This window comes from Oncorhynchus mykiss, chromosome 17, assembly GCF_013265735.2.
Source record: "Oncorhynchus mykiss isolate Arlee chromosome 17, USDA_OmykA_1.1, whole genome shotgun sequence".
Lineage (NCBI taxonomy): Eukaryota > Metazoa > Chordata > Actinopteri > Salmoniformes > Salmonidae > Oncorhynchus > Oncorhynchus mykiss.
Genome location: NC_048581.1, coordinates 10,683,653 through 10,704,266, shown reverse-complemented (window position 1 = coordinate 10,704,266; position 20,614 = coordinate 10,683,653). Strand labels below are relative to the sequence as shown.

Here is a 20,614-nt window from a genome sequence, read left to right as displayed (position 1 = left end):
GCTAGGTAAAGCCCTGCCTTACACCACCCACCACTGCGATATGTATTTTAATATTTTACCTTTTTTTTTAAAACATTTGAGTAATAATAACAATACAAAATACCAGCTGTCTTGAAGGGGACGATAATGCAATGATTTCATTGGTCATCAACACAAGGCTCAGTCATTTCATTCAGGGTAAGTGTAGTTTAGCCATGAGTTACCGTGCCTCGAAACAGGTCATTTCTGAAGGATTCGTTGCCATAGAAATTTTACCTGGCTTAAAAGGTGAGCCACTTTAGTACGACCGGTTATCCTGAGTTGAACTCAGAGTTGACCAAAGATACCTCGCTAACTTCTCAAATTATGCTTTGTAGGATTCCCCTCAATACTTACAGGATAGTAAAACCAGGAACATTCTGACAAGTGGGGTCATTTCAACAGACCCCACAAGGAACATTCTGACAAGTGTATGACATTTCAACCCCACAAGGAAAAAGGCTTTTTTGGGCTTCGGGGGTTAGGGTTACAATCAGGGTCAGAATTTGGGTTAGGGGTTATAACTTTGAATGGGGATCAGTTGTTTGGTCCCCATAAGGATAGTAAAACAAATGTGTGTGTGTGTGTGTGTGTGTGTGTGTGTGTGTGTGTGTGTGTGTGTGTGTGTGTGTGTGTGTGTGTGTGTGTGTGTGTGTGTGTGTGTGTGTGTGTGTGTGTGTGTGTGTGTGGTAAGAAGACATATACAGTAGGGTCTTTGTAACAACGATTTAGTTGTAGATAACATTACAGATATACCAAAAGTGCACCCACCCACTGACACACCCACACAGACCCCCCCCCCCCAGCCATACAGACTCCTGCAGTCAAGTACAACAATAAGTGCTTACATTCAGAACTCTGCTCATAGAATAACATAAAAAATTATACATTCTAAATAAAATACACAATCGCTTTGAATTATTTTTCATATAATACACATTCATTTTTTTAAAATAAACTAAAACCAAACCGATTGTTGAAGTGCAAAATAATAGAATTAAAAATAAAAATTGATTGCAGACATTGTTTTGACAATTTCTTGAAGACAGCCGAGTATCTGGATGATTGTGCTTAGACCAAGTTGTAGGGGGGAACCTTAAAGGGGTCCCCTCCCCCCACCGCTTGTTTTGGTTCAGCTGAGGGATGTGACCACTTTCAAACAATAGACTGATCTGTGGATGCAGGAACACCCGTGAGCTCAAAATGATGTTTTTTAACCATGTGACATTGTTTACAAACAATGGATTAACACAAGCTTATATTTTGTGTTCTGATGTTGAACTTGGTTGGGAGCTCTTGGCGTAACAACTAAGGTGTTGGGTTCACAGTTGCTGGACCCGGGTTCAGTTGGTCAGAAGTAAACAAACCTTCCTGTGTCCAGGAAAATGCCCGTAGGGTATCACATTATCTTTAACCTTTCAAACAAATGACCAGGTTTTCCCCAAAATCCCGATTGGAGAATTCCGGATTTCCTGCTTATTTCCTCCTGATTCCGGGAATCTTTCAACTGGGATTTCTGAAAAAACCTGTCGATAAACGTTGTTTTTGGACAAAAGCAGTGTGATTGATGAAGCCATGTTCTACTCAAAGACTCTTATCTCATAAGATTCTTAACTCATTATATGCATAGAGGTCAGAGGTCAGAGGCATCATGCCCATAGGGGACACAGGGGCTTATCCAGTTTGGTAACTATCTTAGCTGACATGCTTGCTGGCAAAAAAAGCCAGCAATAACTAAATGTAATGAATAAGACTCATATTCCATTGAATATTTTAGCCAGATTTTAAAAAGAGATGCAGAAAAGCATTTTATTTTCTTAAAAATAATTCCCACCAGTCAGGAGGGTACAGACATCTCAAGAGATACACTTAGACATGCAGAAATACATATATATATATATTTTACATAGAATTAAGCATAATGGTTTTGGCTCTAGATTGCAGGAAAAAGCTTTTTGAGGTGTTTGAAAAATTCTAAATGATTCAACTAGTCCCCTTCTGGACCACCCACCACCCACCACCCACCAGCCACCAGCCATCCTCTCATCCCCTTCTGGACCACCCACCAGCCATCCTCTCATCCCCTTCTGGACCACCCACCACCCACCAGCCACCAGCCATCCTCTCATCCCCTTCTGGACCACCCACCAGCCATCCTCTCATCCCCTTCTGGACCACCCACCACCCACCAGCCACCAGCCATCCTCTCATCCCCTTCTGGAGCACCCACCAGCCATCCTCTCATACTCTGGTAACACTTCATAATAACTATAACGAATAAGCATTATAACAAACAATTTATGAACTATAAAAAAAATATATGTTTGTAAGCGTTTATAAAAGATCAGTAAAATAGTACTGATCTTTTGTGGCTGTAAAAATGACATAAAGAGGATATAACTTCTGATTGGATGACATTAAGATCATATGGATTCCTATTGGATGACATGAAGATCATATGGATTCCTATTGGATGACGGGAAGATCATATATATTCTGATTGGTTGACATAAACACCATAAGGTCCTTCTTTTCTGTCTGTAAGATGCTCTGCATATGAACATCTGCTTAATGACTGAAATGTAAATGTTACGTCGGTGAAAATGAAACTACTGTGACATCATTGCATCATTGTCACTTCCTACTCCCCCTTATCCTATTGGAAGACATAAAGAGAATATGGAGTCCTATTGGATGACAAAGATCATATGGATTCCTATTGGATGGCATGAAGATCATTTAACTTCTGATTGGATAACCTAATGCTTGATAAGACAGTGGTTAACATCAAGTTTGATATGAAGTGTCTAATCAGAGGAGGAATTTAAGGATTCCGAGCACTGATCACTGGGGCTAAGACACATTTAAGACACATTTTCTGCTGACCAGCTGGGCTAGTACACACTTAGACAAGGGGGTTCCTAAAGGGGTTTTTCTGCTGACCAGCTGGGCTAGTACACACTTAGACAAGGGGGTTCCTAAAGGGGTTTTTCTGCTGACCAGCTGTGCTAGTACACACTTAGACAAGGGGGTTCCTAAAGGGGTTTTTCTGCTGACCAGCTGTGCTAGTACACACTTAGACAAGGGGGTTCCTAAGGGGTTTTTCTGCTGACCAGCTGGGCTAGTACACACTTAGACAAGGGGGTTCCCTTAAAGGGTTTTTCTGCTGACCAGCTGTGCTAGTACACACTTAGACAAGGGGGTTCCTAAAGGGTTTTTCTGCTGACCAGCTGGGCTAGTACACACTTAGACAAGGGGTTCCTAAAGGGGTTTTTCTGCTGACCAGCTGTGCTAGTACACACTTAGACAAGGGGGTTCCTAAGGGGTTTTTCTGCTGACCAGCTGGGCTAGTACACACTTAGACAAGGGGGTTCCCTTAAAGGGTTTTTCTGCTGACCAGCTGTGCTAGTACACACTTAGACAAGGGGGTTCCTAAAGGGGTTTTTCTGCTGACCAGCTGGGCTAGTACACACTTAGACAAGGGGGTTCCTAAAGGGGTTTTTCTGCTGACCAGCCGGGCTAGTACACACTTAGACAAGGGGGTTCCTAAAGGGGTTTTTCTGCTGACCAGCTGGGCTAGTACACACTTAGACAAGGGGGTTCCTAAAGGGGTTTTTCTGCTGACCAGCTGGGCTAGTACACACTTAGACAAGGGGGTTCCCTTAAAGGGTTTTTCTGCTGACCAGCTGGGCTAGTACACACTTAGACAAGGGGGTTCCCTTAAAGGGTTTTTCTGCTGACCAGCTGTGCTAGTACACACTTAGACAAGGGGGTTCCTAAAGGGGTTTTTCTGCTGTCCGCATAGAGGCACCTTTTTGGTTTCAGGTAGAACTTTTTGGAGAGGCAACTAGATGGAATCCAAAAAAGGGTTCTACCTGGAACCAAAAAGGGTTATTGAAAGAGTTCTCCTACCGGGACAGCCGAAGAACCCGTTAAGGTTCTAGATAGGGCACATAACCAGCCGGGCTCGTAGGGCACATTTTCTACTGAACCAGGCCTGAAAAGGGAGGGGGAGTAAAGACGTGCATTATGGGGGATTGGTGATGTCATCATGTCTGCAACTCCCCTGTGTTCTGGGTACGCCTTGACCCCTAGGACACACAATGATACAAGGAGGTTATCATAATGAAAGTGTGCTCTCTCTCTCTCTCTCTCTCTCTCTCTCTCTCTCTCTCTCTCTCTCTCTCTCTCTCTCTCTCTCTCTCTCTCTCTCTCTCTCTCGCTCTCTCTCTCTCTATATATATATATATATATATATATATATATATATATATACTGTGTATGTACCTGGGATTGGCTGGAGGAAGGGTTGTTAGTGCTGAAATCTGAGTATCTCTTCTTCTGTGGTGTGCAGATACAGGACAGCAGCTGGCAATACTCCTCTCTAACCTGATGAGGGCAGCAGAGCACAGTGTTACACACACACACACACACACACACACACACACACACACACACACACACACACACACACACACACACACCATACCGTTTTGTTCAGTAGGCAGTGCATGATGAACAGCAGTGCTCCCTGTAGAGAGTTGAGGATAGTGAAGAGATATGTCATGACCACTGTCCCATCCTCTTGGAACTGGAACACTCCAAATATCCACATAGTACCCAACACACACAGCTGGGCCACTGCTGTCACTGTGAACACCCTGGAGAGAGAGAGGGAGGAGGAGGGGAGTAGGGGGGAGGAGGGGAGGAGGGAGGGAGGGATGGGAGGGAGGGAGGGAGGGAGGGAGGAGGAGAGGGAGGGAGGGAGGGAGGGAGGGAGGGAGGGAGGGAAGGAGGGAGGGAGGGAGGGAGGGGGAGGGGAGTAGGGAGGAGGAGAGGGGAGGGAGGGAGGGAGGGGGAGGGGAGTAGGGAGGAGGAGAGGAGGAGAGGGGAGGGAGGGAGGGAGGTGGGGAGTAGGGAGGAGGAGAGGGGAGGGAGGAGGAGGGGGAGGGAGGGAGGGAGGGAGGGAGGGAGGGAGGGAGGGAGGGGGAGGGGAGTAGGGAGGAGGAGAGGGGAGGGAGGGAGGGAGGGAGGGAGAGGGAGGGGAGTAGGGAGGAGGAGAGGAGGAGAGGGGAGGGAGGGGGAGGGAGGGAGGGAGGGAGGAGGAGGGGAGGGTGGAGGGAGGGAGGGAGGGAGGGAGGGGGAGGGGAGTAGGGAGGAGGAGAGGGGAGGGAGGGAGGGAGGGGGAGGGGAGTAGGGAGGAGGAGAGGAGGAGAGGGGAGGGAGGGGGAGGGAGGGAGGGAGGAGGAGGGGAGGAGGGAGGAGGAGGGGGGAGGGAGGGAGGGATGGAGGTGGGGAGTAGGGAGGAGGAGAGGGGAGGGAGGGAGGGGGGGAGGGAGGGAGGGAGGAGGAGGGGGAGGAAGGAGGGAGGAGGAAGGAGGGAGGACGGGAAGGAGGGGGGAGGAAGGACGGGAAGGAGGAGGGAGGGGGTGAGAGTGGGGAGGGAGAAGGGAGAGGGGAGAGGGGAGGAGCAGGGAAGGAGGGAGGAGGGGGGAGGAGGGGGATGTAGGGAGGGAGGAGAAAATGGGAGGAAGGGAGGGAGAAGGGATGGGAGGGTGGATGGGAGGGGAGGAGGGGGGAGCAAGACAGTTTTAGAAGTTTTACTTCACAAATAAAATCTGAATTGCATTAATTCATTCATTCACACACCAAGGAGTTTTGGCTGTCCTAACATTCAACTTTATTTCTCCATTCACCTCTCTCTGTCTGTCTGTCTGTCTGTCTGTCTGTCTGTCTGTCTGTCTGTCTGTCTGTCTGTCTGTCTGTCTGTCTGTCTGTCTGTCTCTCTGTCTCTCTGTCTCTCTGTCTCTCTGTCTCTGTCTCTCTATCCATTCCTCTCTCTGTCACTCTGTCTCTCTGTCTCTGTCTATCTCTACCTTCCTTACTCTGTCAATTCAATTAAATTCAAGTTGCTTTATTATCATGGGAAACATATGTTCACATTGCCAAAGCAAGTGAAGTAGATAATATACGAAAGTGAAATGAACAATAAAAAAGAACAGTAAGCATTACAATCACAGAAGTTCCCAAAGAATAAAGACTTTTTAAATGTCATAGCATGTCTTTATACAGTGTTTTAACTATGTGCAAATAGTTAAAGTATAAAAGGGAAAATAAATAAATATAGGTCGCAAATCTTGCTGCTGTGATGGCACACTGTGATGGCACACTGTGAAGGCACACTGTGATGGCACACTGTGATGGCACACTGTGATGGCACACTGTGATGGCACACTGTGCGAGTTTATCAAAATCGGGTTTGTTTTCAAATTCTTGGTGGATCTGTGTAATCTGAGGGAAATATGTGTCTCTAATACGGTCATACATTGGGCAGGAGGTTAGGAAGTGCAGCTCAGTCTGTACATATTCAAAGCTTTCCTTAAGTTTGGGTCTGTCACAGTGATCAGGTATTCTGTCACTGTGTACTCTCTGTTGAGGGTCAAATAGCATCCTAGTTTGCTCAGTCTTTTTGTTAATTCTTTCCAATGTGTCAAGAAATGATCTTTTCGTTTTCTCATGATTTGGTTGGGTCCAATTGTGTTGCTGTCGTGGGGCTCTGTGGGGTGTGGTTGTGTTTGTGAACAGAGCCCAAGGACCAGCTTGCTTAGGGGACTCTTCTCCAGGTTCATCTCTCTGTAGGTGATGGCTTTGTAATGGCTTGGGGGCAGTATTTCGACATCTGGATGAGAAGCGTGTCCAAAGTAAACTGACTGCTACTCAGGCCCAGAAGCTAGGATATGCATATTATTAGTAGATTTGGATAGAAAACACTCAGAAGATTCTAAAAGTCTTTGAATGATGTCTGTGAGTAAAATATAACTTATTTAGCAGGCGAAACCCTAAGGACAAAACATCCAGGATTTGTTTTTTGAGTTCATTCTCTTTTCAATGACTTTTCATTGGGAATCTAGAATTCTAAGGCAGTTGCGTGCAGTTCCTTTCGCTTCCAATGGATGTCGACAGTCTTTAGAAATTGGTTGATGTTTTTCCTTTGAGAAATGAAGAAGTACAGCTATTCAGAATCAGTTCAGAACGAGGGTCGAGTGAAATGCACTGTTTAATAGAGGCGCGTGACCAGAAATGCTCGCTACACTTTGTTTTCCTCCGGTATTGAACGTTGTTTATCCCGTCTTAAATTTATTTACGTTAAAAAATACCTAAAGTTGTATTAGGAAAGTTGTTTGAAATGTTTGGACAAAGATTACAGGTAATTTATGAGATATTTGGTAGTCATGTTGCGCGAGTGGTAACTGTTTGTTTTCTGGATCAAACACGTCAAATTAAAGGACATTTTGGATATATAACGATGGAATTAATTGAACAAAAGGACCAGTTGTGATGTTTATGGGACATATTGGAGTGCCAACAGAAGAAGCTCGTCAAAGGTAAGGCATTAATTATATCTTTATTCCTGAGTTAAAGTGTTGCGCCTGACGGGTTGAATTATGATTGTCTGTGTTTGTTTGATGGGGTGCTGTCCTCAGATAATAGCATGGTTTGCTTTCGCCGTAAAGCCTTTCTGAAATCTGACACAGCGGCTGGATTAACTAGAAGTTTATCTTCAATCCTATGTATAACAATTGTATCTTTTATCAAGGTTTATGATAAGTATTTCTGTAATTTGATGTGGCTCTCTGCAATTTCATCGGATATTATGTTCAGTAATGCATTGTCTCAAATAACGCGTCAATTTAAACTGAGGTTTTTGGACATAAAGAGTGACTTTATTGAACAAAACAAACATGTATTGTGTAACATGGAGTCCACCAGATGAACATCATCTAAGGTTAGTGATTAATTTAATCGCTATTTCTGACTTTTGTGAGCCGTCTCCTTGGCTGGAAAATGTCTGTATGGTTCTCTGTGGCTAGGCGCTATCCTAACACAATCGCATGGTGTGCTTTCGCCGTAAAGCCTTTTTGAAATCTGACATAGTGGCAAGATTAACAAGAAGTTAAGCTTTAATTTGGTGTATTGCACTTGTGAATGTATGAAAGTTAAATATTTCTAATAAAAATGTAAAAAAATTGTCGCTCTGCCATTTCACCGGATGTTGTGAAATCGATCCCGTTAACGGGATTTAATCCATAAGAATTAAGGAACGTTTGGGAATTGCTTCCTTTTAGGTGGTTGTTGAATTTAACGTCTCTTTTCTGGATTTTGGTAATTAGCGGGTTTCGGCCTATCTCTGCTCTGCATGCAGTATTTGGTGTTCTACGTTGTACACAGAAGATATTTTTGGTGTTTGTCCCATTTTGTGAATTCTTGGTTGGTGAGCGGACCACAGACCTCACAACCATAAAGGACAATGGGTTCTTCAACTGATTCAAGTATTTTTAGCCAGATCCTAATTGGTAACTCAAATGTTATGTTCTTTTTGATGGCATAGAATGCCCTTCTTACCTTGTCTCTCAGATCGTTCACAGCTTTGTGGAAGTTATGTTCATCCCTCTCTCTGTCTCTCTCCCCATCCCTCTCTCTCTCTCTGTCTCTCTCCCCATCCATTTCTTTCTCTTTCTCTCTCTCGTCGGAGTGCATGCTGGGAGTGAGTCGGGAAGCAGGAGCGATTGTGGGAGCGACTTTTCACCCTATTGGGTTTCAGTGTGTATATATATATTGACTAGTTGAGTTGTTTTAACGGTATATTGTCTCACTATCACTAATAAGGGTGGTGGGATCTTTGAGGTTGGTTCTCTCCAGGCCATAACCAGTGGGCGGGGCTGGTTGTAATGGCCACTCGTGGAGGTGTCCTAAAAACTAAGTCGGCGGCATGGGGTGAAGATTCCCTCTGCAGACAAGTTGGTCGGTGGAAGAATGTAGTTTATCAGTGGGCGCTATCATTGGATATGATAGCATAAAATCAGCCTAAAGGATGAATAGCACTGTAGTAATATTCTTAGATTCTATTGAAAAGGTGAATACAATAGTTGAGAGTGGTGTTGTGTTGCTGGAGACACAGACGACGGTGTTCCCTCGTGGATAGTTGAGAGTGGTGTTGTGTTGCTGGAGACACAGACGACGGTGTTCCCTCGTGGATAGTTGAGAGTGGTGTTGTGTTGCTGGAGACACAGACGACGGTGTTCCCTCGTGGATAGTTGAGAGTGGTGTTGTGTTGCTGGAGACACAGACGACGGTGTTCCCTCGTGGATAGTTGAGAGTGGTGTTGTGTTGCTGGAGACACAGACGACGGTGTTCCCTCGTGGATAGTTGAGAGTGGTGTTGTGTTGCTGGAGACACCAACGTTGGTGTTCCCTCGTGGATAGTTGAGAGTGGTGTTGTGTTGTGGGAGACACAGACGACGGTGTTCCCTCGTGGATAGTTGAGAGTGGTGTTGTGTTGCTGGAGACACAGACGACGGTGTTCCCTCGTGGCTAGTTGAGAGTGGTGTTGTGTTAGAGAGACACAGACGATGGTGTTCCCTCGTGGATAGTTGAGAGTGGTGTTGTGTTAGAGAGACACAGACGACGGTGTTCCCTCGTGGATAGTTGAGAGTGGTGTTGTGTTAGAGAGACACAGACGACGGTGTTCCCTCGTGGATAGTTGAGAGTGGTGTTGTGTTAGAGAGACACAGACGACGGTGTTCCCTCGTGGATAGTTGAGAGTGGTGTTGTGTTGCTGGAGACACAGACGACGGTGTTCCTTCGTGGATAGTTGAGAGTGGTGTTGTGTTGCTGGAGACACTGACGTTGGTGTTCCCTCGTGGATAGTTGAGAGTGGTGTTGTGTTAGAGAGACACAGTCGACGGTGTTCCCTCGTGGATAGTTGAGAGTGGTGTTGTGTTGCTGGAGACACCAACGTTGGTGTTCCCTCGTGGATAGTTGAGAGTGGTGTTGTGTTGCGGGAGACACAGACGACGGTGTTCCTACGTGGATAGTTGAGAGTGGTGTTGTGTTGCTGGAGACACTGACGTTGGTGTTCCCTCGTGGATAGTTGAGAGTGGTGTTGTGTTAGAGAGACACAGACGACGGTGTTCCCTCGTGGATAGTTGAGAGTGGTGTTGTGTTAGAGAGACACAGACGACGGTGTTCCCTCGTGGATAGTTGAGAGTGGTGTTGTGTTGCGGGAGACACAGACGACGGTGTTCCCTCGTGGATAGTTGAGAGTGGTGTTGTGTTGCGGGAGACACAGACGACGGTGTTCCCTCGTGGATAGTTGAGAGTGGTGTTGTGTTAGAGAGACACAGACGACGGTGTTCCCTCGTGGATAGTTGAGAGTGGTGTTGTGTTAGAGAGACACAGACGACGGTGTTCCCTCGTGGATAGTTGAGAGTGGTGTTGTGTTGCGGGAGACACAGACGACGGTGTTCCCTCGTGGATAGTTGAGAGTGGTGTTGTGTTGCTGGAGACACAGACGACGGTGTTCCCTCGTGGATAGTTGAGAGTGGTGTTGTGTTGCGGGAGACACAGACGACGGTGTTCCTTCGTGGATAGTTGAGAGTGGTGTTGTGTTGCTGGAGACACAGACGACGGTGTTCCCTCGTGGATAGTTGAGAGTGGTGTTGTGTTGCGGGAGACACATGCGACCGTGTTCCCTCGTGGATAGTTGAGAGTGGTGTTGTGTTAGAGAGACACAGACGATGGTGTTCCCTCGTGGATAGTTGAGAGTGGTGTTGTGTTAGAGAGACACAGACGACGGTGTTCCTTCGTGGATAGTTGAGAGTGGTGTTGTGTTGCTGGAGACACAGACGACGGTGTTCCCTCGTGGATAGTTGAGAGTGGTGTTGTGTTGCGGGAGACACATGCGACCGTGTTCCCTCGTGGATAGTTGAGAGTGGTGTTGTGTTGCGGGAGACACAGACGACGGTGTTCCCTCGTGGATAGTTGAGAGTGGTGTTGTGTTGCTGGAGACACAGACGACGGTGTTCCCTCGTGGCTAGTTGAGAGTGGTGTTGTGTTAGAGAGACACAGACGATGGTGTTCCCTCGTGGATAGTTGAGAGTGGTGTTGTGTTGCTGGAGACACAGACGACGGTGTTCCTTCGTGGATAGTTGAGAGTGGTGTTGTGTTGCTGGAGACACAGACGACGGTGTTCCCTCGTGGATAGTTGAGAGTGGTGTTGTGTTGCTGGAGACACAGACGACGGTGTTCCCTCGTGGATAGTTGAGAGTGGTGTTGTGTTGCTGGAGACACAGACGACGGTGTTCCCTCGTGGATAGTTGAGAGTGGTGTTGTGTTGCTGGAGACACAGACGACGGTGTTCCCTCGTGGATAGTTGAGAGTGGTGTTGTGTTAGAGAGACACAGACGACGGTGTTCCCTCGTGGATAGTTGAGAGTGGTGTTGTGTTGCGGGAGACACAGTCGACGGTGTTCCCTCGTGGATAGTTGAGAGTGGTGTTGTGTTGCGGGAGACACCAACGTTGGTGTTCCCTCGTGGATAGTTGAGAGTGGTGTTGTGTTAGAGAGACACAGACGACGGTGTTCCTTCGTGGATAGTTGAGAGTGGTGTTGTGTTAGAGAGACACAGACGACGGTGTTCCCTCGTGGATAGTTGAGAGTGGTGTTGTGTTAGAGAGACACAGACGACGGTGTTCCTTCGTGGATAGTTGAGAGTGGTGTTGTGTTAGAGAGACACCAACGTTGGTGTTCCCTCGTGGATAGTTGAGAGTGGTGTTGTGTTAGAGAGACACAGACGACGGTGTTCCCTCGTGGATAGTTGAGAGTGGTGTTGTGTTAGAGAGACACAGACGATGGTGTTCGCTCGTGGATAGTTGAGAGTGGTGTTGTGTTGCTGGAGACACAGACGACGGTGTTCCCTCGTGGATAGTTGAGAGTGGTGTTGTGTTAGAGAGACACAGACGACGGTGTTCCTTCGTGGATAGTTGAGAGTGGTGTTGTGTTAGAGAGACACCAACGTTGGTGTTCCCTCGTGGATAGTTGAGAGTGGTGTTGTGTTAGAGAGACACAGACGACGGTGTTCCCTCGTGGATAGTTGAGAGTGGTGTTGTGTTAGAGAGACACAGACGATGGTGTTCGCTCGTGGATAGTTGAGAGTGGTGTTGTGTTGCTGGAGACACAGACGACGGTGTTCCCTCGTGGATAGTTGAGAGTGGTGTTGTGTTAGAGAGACACAGACGACGGTGTTCCCTCGTGGATAGTTGAGAGTGGTGTTGTGTTAGAGAGACACCAACGTTGGTGTTCCCTCGTGGATAGTTGAGAGTGGTGTTGTGTTAGAGAGACACAGACGACGGTGTTCCCTCGTGGATAGTTGAGAGTGGTGTTGTGTTAGAGAGACACAGACGATGGTGTTCGCTCGTGGATAGTTGAGAGTGGTGTTGTGTTGCTGGAGACACAGACGACGGTGTTCCCTCGTGGATAGTTGAGAGTGGTGTTGTGTTGCTGGAGACACAGACGACGGTGTTCCCTCGTGGATAGTTGAGAGTGGTGTTGTGTTGCTGGAGACACAGACGACGGTGTTCCCTCGTGGATAGTTGAGAGTGGTGTTGTGTTAGAGAGACACAGACGACGGTGTTCCCTCGTGGATAGTTGAGAGTGGTGTTGTGTTAGAGAGACACAGACGATGGTGTTCGCTCGTGGATAGTTGAGAGTGGTGTTGTGTTGCTGGAGACACAGACGACGGTGTTCCCTCGTGGATAGTTGAGAGTGGTGTTGTGTTAGAGAGACACAGACGACGGTGTTCCTTCGTGGATAGTTGAGAGTGGTGTTGTGTTAGAGAGACACCAACGTTGGTGTTCCCTCGTGGATAGTTGAGAGTGGTGTTGTGTTAGAGAGACACAGACGACGGTGTTCCCTCGTGGATAGTTGAGAGTGGTGTTGTGTTAGAGAGACACAGACGATGGTGTTCGCTCGTGGATAGTTGAGAGTGGTGTTGTGTTGCTGGAGACACAGACGACGGTGTTCCCTCGTGGATAGTTGAGAGTGGTGTTGTGTTAGAGAGACACAGACGACGGTGTTCCCTCGTGGATAGTTGAGAGTGGTGTTGTGTTAGAGAGACACCAACGTTGGTGTTCCCTCGTGGATAGTTGAGAGTGGTGTTGTGTTAGAGAGACACAGACGACGGTGTTCCCTCGTGGATAGTTGAGAGTGGTGTTGTGTTAGAGAGACACAGACGATGGTGTTCGCTCGTGGATAGTTGAGAGTGGTGTTGTGTTGCTGGAGACACAGACGACGGTGTTCCCTCGTGGATAGTTGAGAGTGGTGTTGTGTTGCTGGAGACACAGACGACGGTGTTCCCTCGTGGATAGTTGAGAGTGGTGTTGTGTTGCTGGAGACACAGACGACGGTGTTCCCTCGTGGATAGTTGAGAGTGGTGTTGTGTTAGAGAGACACAGACGACGGTGTTCCCTCGTGGATAGTTGAGAGTGGTGTTGTGTTGCTGGAGACACAGACGACGGTGTTCCCTCGTGGATAGTTGAGAGTGGTGTTGTGTTGCGGGAGACACAGACGACGGTGTTCCTTTGTGGATAGTTGAGAGTGGTGTTGTGTTGCGGGAGACACATGCGACCGTGTTCCCTCGTGGATAGTTGAGAGTGGTGTTGTGTTAGAAAGGGGGAGGGAGGGAGGGAGGAGGAGGGGAGGAGCTATACTTTCTAACGTTGCCCCCTTTTGTTAGAGAAGTGTTGGAGCGAGAGGTATGTCGTCATGGAGAACTTGTTCCTACATTTAAAAAAATATTATTTTTGGCTGAAAATCGGCTTTGCTGAAACATGTCATATCTCATAGGAGACAAGTGCACATGATTTTAAAGAAGGATACTGACGAACTGAATTTAGCATTCAGTTTTAAGATTGATGGGTTTGATTATGTGTTCTACGCTTCTACCGAGTCAATGAAATGCTTTGGGTGTGGAAGAGAGGGGTACTTGGTGTGTAATTGTCCAGAGAACGAGCGTGCAGAGCCTGGTAGCAGCTCTGGCACTGGTGAAGCTAAAAAAACACTGAGAAGGGATGAACAGGCTGAGGGTTCAGGAGAAGGGATGAACAGGTTGAGGGTTCAGGAGAAGGGATGAACAGGCTGAGGGTTCAGGAGAAGGGATGAACAGGCTATGGGTTAAGGAGAAGGGAGAAGGTGGGCAGACGTGGTGGGAGAAATAGGAAAGGAGAGCAATGTGGCTACGTGGGAAGTTGTGGTAGAGCAGGGAAAAGAGGGTGGGGGGCAGTAGGTGAAACTGAGATGGAGGTCGAGGAGGAGGTGCTGGAAAATGAAATAGGAGTTCAAGGGGAGAGTGAAACAATGGAAAATGAAACGGGACTTCAAGGGGAGAGTGAAACAATGGAAAATGAAGCAGCTGTTTTCAAAGTACTGAGGAGGATGAGGAAGAATTTAAGGGGTGGTGAAGGTTCTAATACTAGGAGGAAGGTAGAGATGATAGATCAGTTGAGGATTAACAGTTTGTAGAGATGATAAATCAGTTGAGGATAAACAGGTTGTAGAGATGATGAACAGGTTGTAGAGATGATGAACAGGTTGTAGAGATGATGAACAGGTTGTAGAGATGATGAACATGTTGTAGAGATCATAGATCCGTTGAGGATAAACAGGTTGTAGAGATGATAAACAGGTTGTAGAGATGATGAACAGGTTGTAGAGATCATAGATCCGTTGAGGATAAACAGGTTGTAGAGATGATAAACAGGTTGTAGAGATGATAAACAGGTTGTAGAGATGATAAATCAGTTGAGGATAAACAGGTTGTGGAGATGATGAACAGGTTGTAGAGATCATAGATCAGTTGAGGATAAGCAGTTTGTAGAGATGATAAACAGGTTGTAGAGATGATAAATCAGTTGAGGATAAACAGGTTGTAGAGATGATGAACAGGTTGTAGAGATCATAGATCAGTTGAGGATAAACAGTTTGTAGAGATGATAAACAGGTGGTAGAGATGATAAATCAGTTGAGGATTAACAGGTTGTAGAGATGATGAACAGGTGGTAGAGATGATAGATCAGTTGAGGATTAACAGTTTGTAGAGATGAAAAACAGGTTGTAGAGATGATAAACAGGTTGTAGAGATGATTAACAGGTTGTAGAGATCATAGATCAGTTGAGGATAAACAGTTTGTAGAGATGATAAACAGGTGGTAGAGATGATAAATCAGTTGAGGATTAACAGGTTGTAGAGATGATGAACAGGTGGTAGAGATGATAGATCAGTTGAGGATTAACAGTTTGTAGAGATGATAAACAGGTTGTAGAGATGATAAACAGGTTATAGAGATGATTAACAGGTTGTAGAGATCATAGATCAGTTGAGGATAAACAGTTTGTAGAGATGATAAAAAGGTTGTAGAGATGATAAATCAGTTGAGGATAAACAGGTTGTAGAGATGATGAACAGGTTGTAGAGATGATAGATCAGTTGAGGATTAACAGTTTGTAGAGATGATAAATCAGTTGAGGATAAACAGGTTGTAGAGATGATGAACAGGTTGTAGAGATGATGAACAGGTTGTAGAGATGATGAACAGGTTGTAGAGATGATGAACAGGTTGTAGAGATCATAGATCCGTTGAGGATAAACAGGTTGTAGAGATGATAAACAGGTTGTAGAGATGATAAACAGGTTGTAGAGATGATAAATCAGTTGAGGATAAACAGGTTGTAGAGATGATGAACAGGTTGTAGAGATCATAGATCAGTTGAGGATAAACAGTTTGTAGAGATGATAAACAGGTTGTAGAGATGATAAACAGGTTGTAGAGATGATAAATCAGTTGAGGATAAACAGGTTGTAGAGATGATGAACAGGTTGTAGAGATCATAGATCAGTTGAGGATAAACAGTTTGTAGAGATGATAAACAGGTGGTAGAGATGATAAATCAGTTGAGGATTAACAGGTTGTAGAGATGATGAACAGGTGGTAGAGATGATAGATCAGTTGAGGATTAACAGTTTGTAGAGATGATGAACAGGTTGTAGAGATGATAAACAGGTTGTAGAGATGATTAACAGGTTGTAGAGATCATAGATCAGTTGAGGATAAACAGTTTGTAGAGATGATAAACAGGTGGTAGAGATGATAAATCAGTTGAGGATTAACAGGTTGTAGAGATGATGAACAGGTGGTAGAGATGATAGATCAGTTGAGGATTAACAGTTTGTAGAGATGATAAACAGGTTGTAGAGATGATAAACAGGTTGTAGAGATGATTAACAGGTTGTAGAGATCATAGATCAGTTGAGGATAAACAGTTTGTAGAGACGATAAACAGGTTGTAGAGATGATAAATCAGTTGAGGATAAACAGGTTGTAGAGATGATGAACAGGTTGTAGAGATGATAGATCAGTTGAGGATTAACAGTTTGTAGAGATGATAAACAGGTTGTAGAGATGATAAACAGGTGGTAGAGATGATAAATCAGTTGAGGATTAACAGGTTGTAGAGATGATAAACGCACCCATCCCGTTGGCAGGATCATTTTCATCAACATCCTCTGAATTACAGAGCTCCAAATTCAAATTAAATTCCTAAAAATTTAAAATCTTGATGAAACCACAAGTGCAATATAGCAAAACACAGTTTAGCTTGTTGTTAATCCACCTGGCGTGTCAGATTTTGAAATTATGCTTTTCAGCGAAAGCAATCCAAGCGTTTGTGTAAGTTTATCGATAGCACAACAAAAAATTGTGTACACTTAGCATCAGGAAGCTTGGTCACGAAAATCAGAAAAACAATCAAATTAATCGTTTACCTTTGATGTTCTTCGGATGTTTTCACTCATGAGACTCCCAGTTACAAAATAAATGTCCCTTTTGTTCCATAAAGATTATTTTTATATCCAAAATAGCTCCTTTTGTTTGGCGCGTTATGTTCAGAAATCCACAGGCTTGAGCGGTCACGACATCGCAGACGAAAATTCCAATAGTATCCGTAAAGTGCATGGAAAGATGTAAAATGTTTTTTATGATCAATCCTCAGGTTGTTTTTACAATATATAATCGATAATATGTCAACCGGAATGTAGCTTCTTCCATTGGCGAGAGAGAGAAAATGGCTGTTGCGCATATTAAACTCTGCTGGCACCCAGCCATCCACAGACGCGATGGGTTCTTTCTCGCTAATTTTTCAAAATAAAAGCCTGAAACTATGCCTAAAGACTGTTCACACCATGTGGAAGCCATAGGAAAATGAATCTGGTTGATATCCCTTTAAATGGAGGAAAGGCATCCAATGGAACAGAGAGCTTTCAGGAAAAACAGCACCGCCTTGTTGGATTTTCCTCAGGTTTTCGCCTGCAATATCAGTTATGTTATACTCACAGACAATATTTTTGACAGTTTTGGAAACTTTAGAGTGTTTTCTATCCTACATTTCTATGCATATTCTAGTTTCTGGGCCTGAGAAATAGGCAGTTTCAAATGGGTACGTTTTTTAGCCAAAAACAAAAATATAGCCTCCTACACTCAACAAAGGGTGACCCTAGGGAGGTGAAGAACTGGAGGCCGGTGGCCTTAATGTGCACTGATTATAAGATCCTGTCCAAGGCTTTGTCCAACAGGCTGAGGGAGGTGATGGGGCAAATCATACGCACGATCCAGTCCTACTGTGTTCCCGGCAGGCAGATAGGAGATAACATTTCCCTGATTCTGGATTTTTGGGACGTCTCTAGGGCGATTGGACTGGACGCTGGTCTAATTTCAATTGATCAGGAAAAGGCATTTGACCGAGTAGAACATAAATACCTATGGCACACATTTGAGGCTATAATCTTCAGTTCTGGTTTTATTGCCATGATCAGGGTGATATATGGTGACATTGAAAGAGTATGGAAAGTTAACGGTGGCTTCAGTGCTCCTTTTAAAGTGTGTAGAGGAATTAGGCAGCGGTGTTCGTTGTCCAGAATGTTGTTTGCCATCGCTATAGATCCACTACTAAATAGCATTAGATGTCGCATTGAAGGGGTGAACCTTTCAGAGGATATTCCTCCTGTTCCTCTCTCAGCATATGCTGATGATGGAGTTATTTTGGTGAAAAATCAAGCGGAGGTGGATAGTTTGAGTCTCATGGTTGATCGATTTAATTAAGGGAGTATCCTCTGGAAAGGTAAATTGGGAAAAAAGTTGTGCTTTACAGAATGGGAAATGGTCTGGTGGGATCATGGCTTTGCCAAGGGGGTTGGAATGGTGTAAGGGAGGTTTTAAGTATCTTGGAGTTTACCTAGGGGATGAGGAGACAATGGGAATGGTGCTAGAGAGGTTTTAAGTATCTTGGCGTGTACCTGGGGGATGAGGAGACAATGGGAATGGTGCTAGAGAGGTTTTAAGTATCTTAGAGTGTACCTAGGGGATGAGGAGACAATGGGAATGGTGCAAGGGAGGTTTTAAGTATCTTGGAGTGTACCTAGGGGATGAGGAGACAATGGGAATGGTGCTAGAGAGGTTTTAAGTATCTTGGCGTGTATCTGGGGGATGAGGAGACAATGGGAATGGTGCTAGAGAGGTTTTAAGTATCTTGGCGTGTACCTAGGGGATGAGGAGACAATGGGAATGGTGCTAGAGAGGTTTTAAGTATCTTGGAGTGTACCTGGGGGATGAGGAGACAATGGGAATGGTGCTAGAGAGGTTTTAAGTATCTTGGCGTGTACCTAGGGGATGAGGAGACACTTGGAATGGTGCAAGAGAGGTTTTAAGTATCTTGGAGTGTACCTAGGGGATGAGGAGACAATGGGAAAAAATTGTCCTCAGATAATTGCATGGTTTGCTTTTGCCGTAAAGCCTTTTTGAAATCTGACAAAGCGGCTGGATTAACAAGAAGTTAAGCTTTTAACCTCACTAGGGTACGCTAGCCAACATCCAGTGAAATTGCAGAGCTCCAAATTCAAAAACAGAAATACTCGTTATAAACATTCAGAAAACATACAAGTGTTATACATCGGCTTAAAGATTAACTTGGTTGTACAACATGTATAACATGGTATCATACTTGGTTGTACGACATGTATAACATGGTATCATACTTGGTTGTACGACATGTATAACATGGTATCATACTTGGTTGTACGACATGTATAACATGGTATCATACTTGGTTGTACGACGTGTATAACATGGTATCATACTTGGTTGTACGACATGTATAACATGGTATCATACTTGGTTGTACGACGTGTATAACATGGTATCATACTTGGTTGTACGACGTGTATAACATGGTATCATACTTGGTTGTACGACATGTATAACATGGTATCATACTTGGTTGTACGACATGTATAAAATGCTATCATACTTGGTTGTACGACATGTATAACATGGTATCATACTTGGTTGTACGACATGTATAACATGGTATCATTGCAGTTAATGCTTTCGTATCTGTCACTCATTAAGGTGTTGGAGATGGATGGCCTTTTTGTAAGAGAAACAATTTTTCACTGTTTTATGGAGTGTGAGTGAACAAAGCCTCTCTGTGAAATACTAGTCTCTGTTTACAGCCGTAGGGGAGACTTTCAATAAAACTGTTTTTATTTTGGGGGTTTCAATGCAGCAGAAAATAAAATTGTCAATTGTTACATTTTATTTTGGGACACACACACACACACACACACACACACACACACACACACACACACACACACACACACACACACACAGACACAGACACAGACACAGACACAGACACAGACACACACACACACACACACACACACACACACACACACACACACACACGCACACACACCCCTTACTTGATCTTGTGTAGGTTGGAGAGGTCAGGGTTGAGACTAGAGAACTTCTGGGCCAGCCTCCAGACAGTGATGATGAAGATGAAAGCGTTGAGGAAGATGATGGTGCACACTGGGCCGAAGAAACTCCAGATGAATCCTCTCTCCAGAGACAACCAACAGCTGACAAAGACACACAGAGAGAATAACATTAGATTTAGGTTAAAAACATATTTCTGTTAATTTTAAGTTAGGTTCAATCAAGGATCTTTCTCTGGGGACAATTAACAGATTACACACCAAGTGGATATAGTTAGAATAAGGTTATATTCAAGTTGGAATTATGTTATCTGGTGTTATTTACATGTTATATGTTTAAGAAAACCTCTGTCCAGAGACAACCAGCAGCTGACAGGTTATTTATATGGGACAGATTCGCTACACTCTGTCACACACACACACACACACACACACACACACACACACACACACACACACACACACACACACACACACACACACACACACACACACACACACACACACACACACGCACACACACACACACACACACACACACACACACAGGGAGAGCGTTAGAGACACAGACTCAGACTCACTGTTGTGTGGTACCGTATCCATCTGGGTAGGTGATAGCAGAGATGATGACTATAGCCAGTGGCAGTCCGTATCCCACAGCATACAGGTACAGAGGTCTACAGTAAGATGTAGAATCACAGAGATTCATTAAATACAGGTACAGAGGTTTACAATAAGAAGAATCAAAGAGCTTCATAAAATACAGGTACAGAGGTTTACAGTAAGACGAAGAATCAAAGAGCTTAATAAAATACAGGTACAGAGGTTTACAATAAGAAGAAGAATCACAGAGCTTCATAAAATACAGGTACAGAGGTTTACAATAAGAAGAAGAATCAACAAGCTTCATAAAATACTGGTACAGAGGTT

The 20,614-nt window shown here is 44.8% G+C and overlaps 1 protein-coding gene across 10 annotated transcripts in view; it reads right to left on the bottom strand.

Annotated features, from left to right (window-relative positions):
- Window positions 1–819: 819 nt before the first annotated feature.
- LOC110518032 (adhesion G protein-coupled receptor E5) overlaps window positions 820–20,614 on the bottom strand; it is a 135,044-nt gene continuing 115,249 nt past the window's right edge. For all 10 annotated transcript variants that reach the window (XM_036948886.1, XM_036948890.1, XM_036948892.1 and 7 more), the window contains 5 exons: window positions 20,266–20,361; window positions 19,670–19,828; window positions 4,508–4,679; window positions 4,306–4,407; window positions 820–4,109 (listed from right to left, as the gene is read on the bottom strand). In XM_036948886.1, the coding sequence (XP_036804781.1) occupies window positions 4,068–4,109; window positions 4,306–4,407; window positions 4,508–4,679; window positions 19,670–19,828; window positions 20,266–20,361 (571 nt within the window). In that variant the 3' untranslated portion in view covers window positions 820–4,067. The remainder of the gene's footprint in view (window positions 4,110–4,305; window positions 4,408–4,507; window positions 4,680–19,669; window positions 19,829–20,265; window positions 20,362–20,614) is intronic.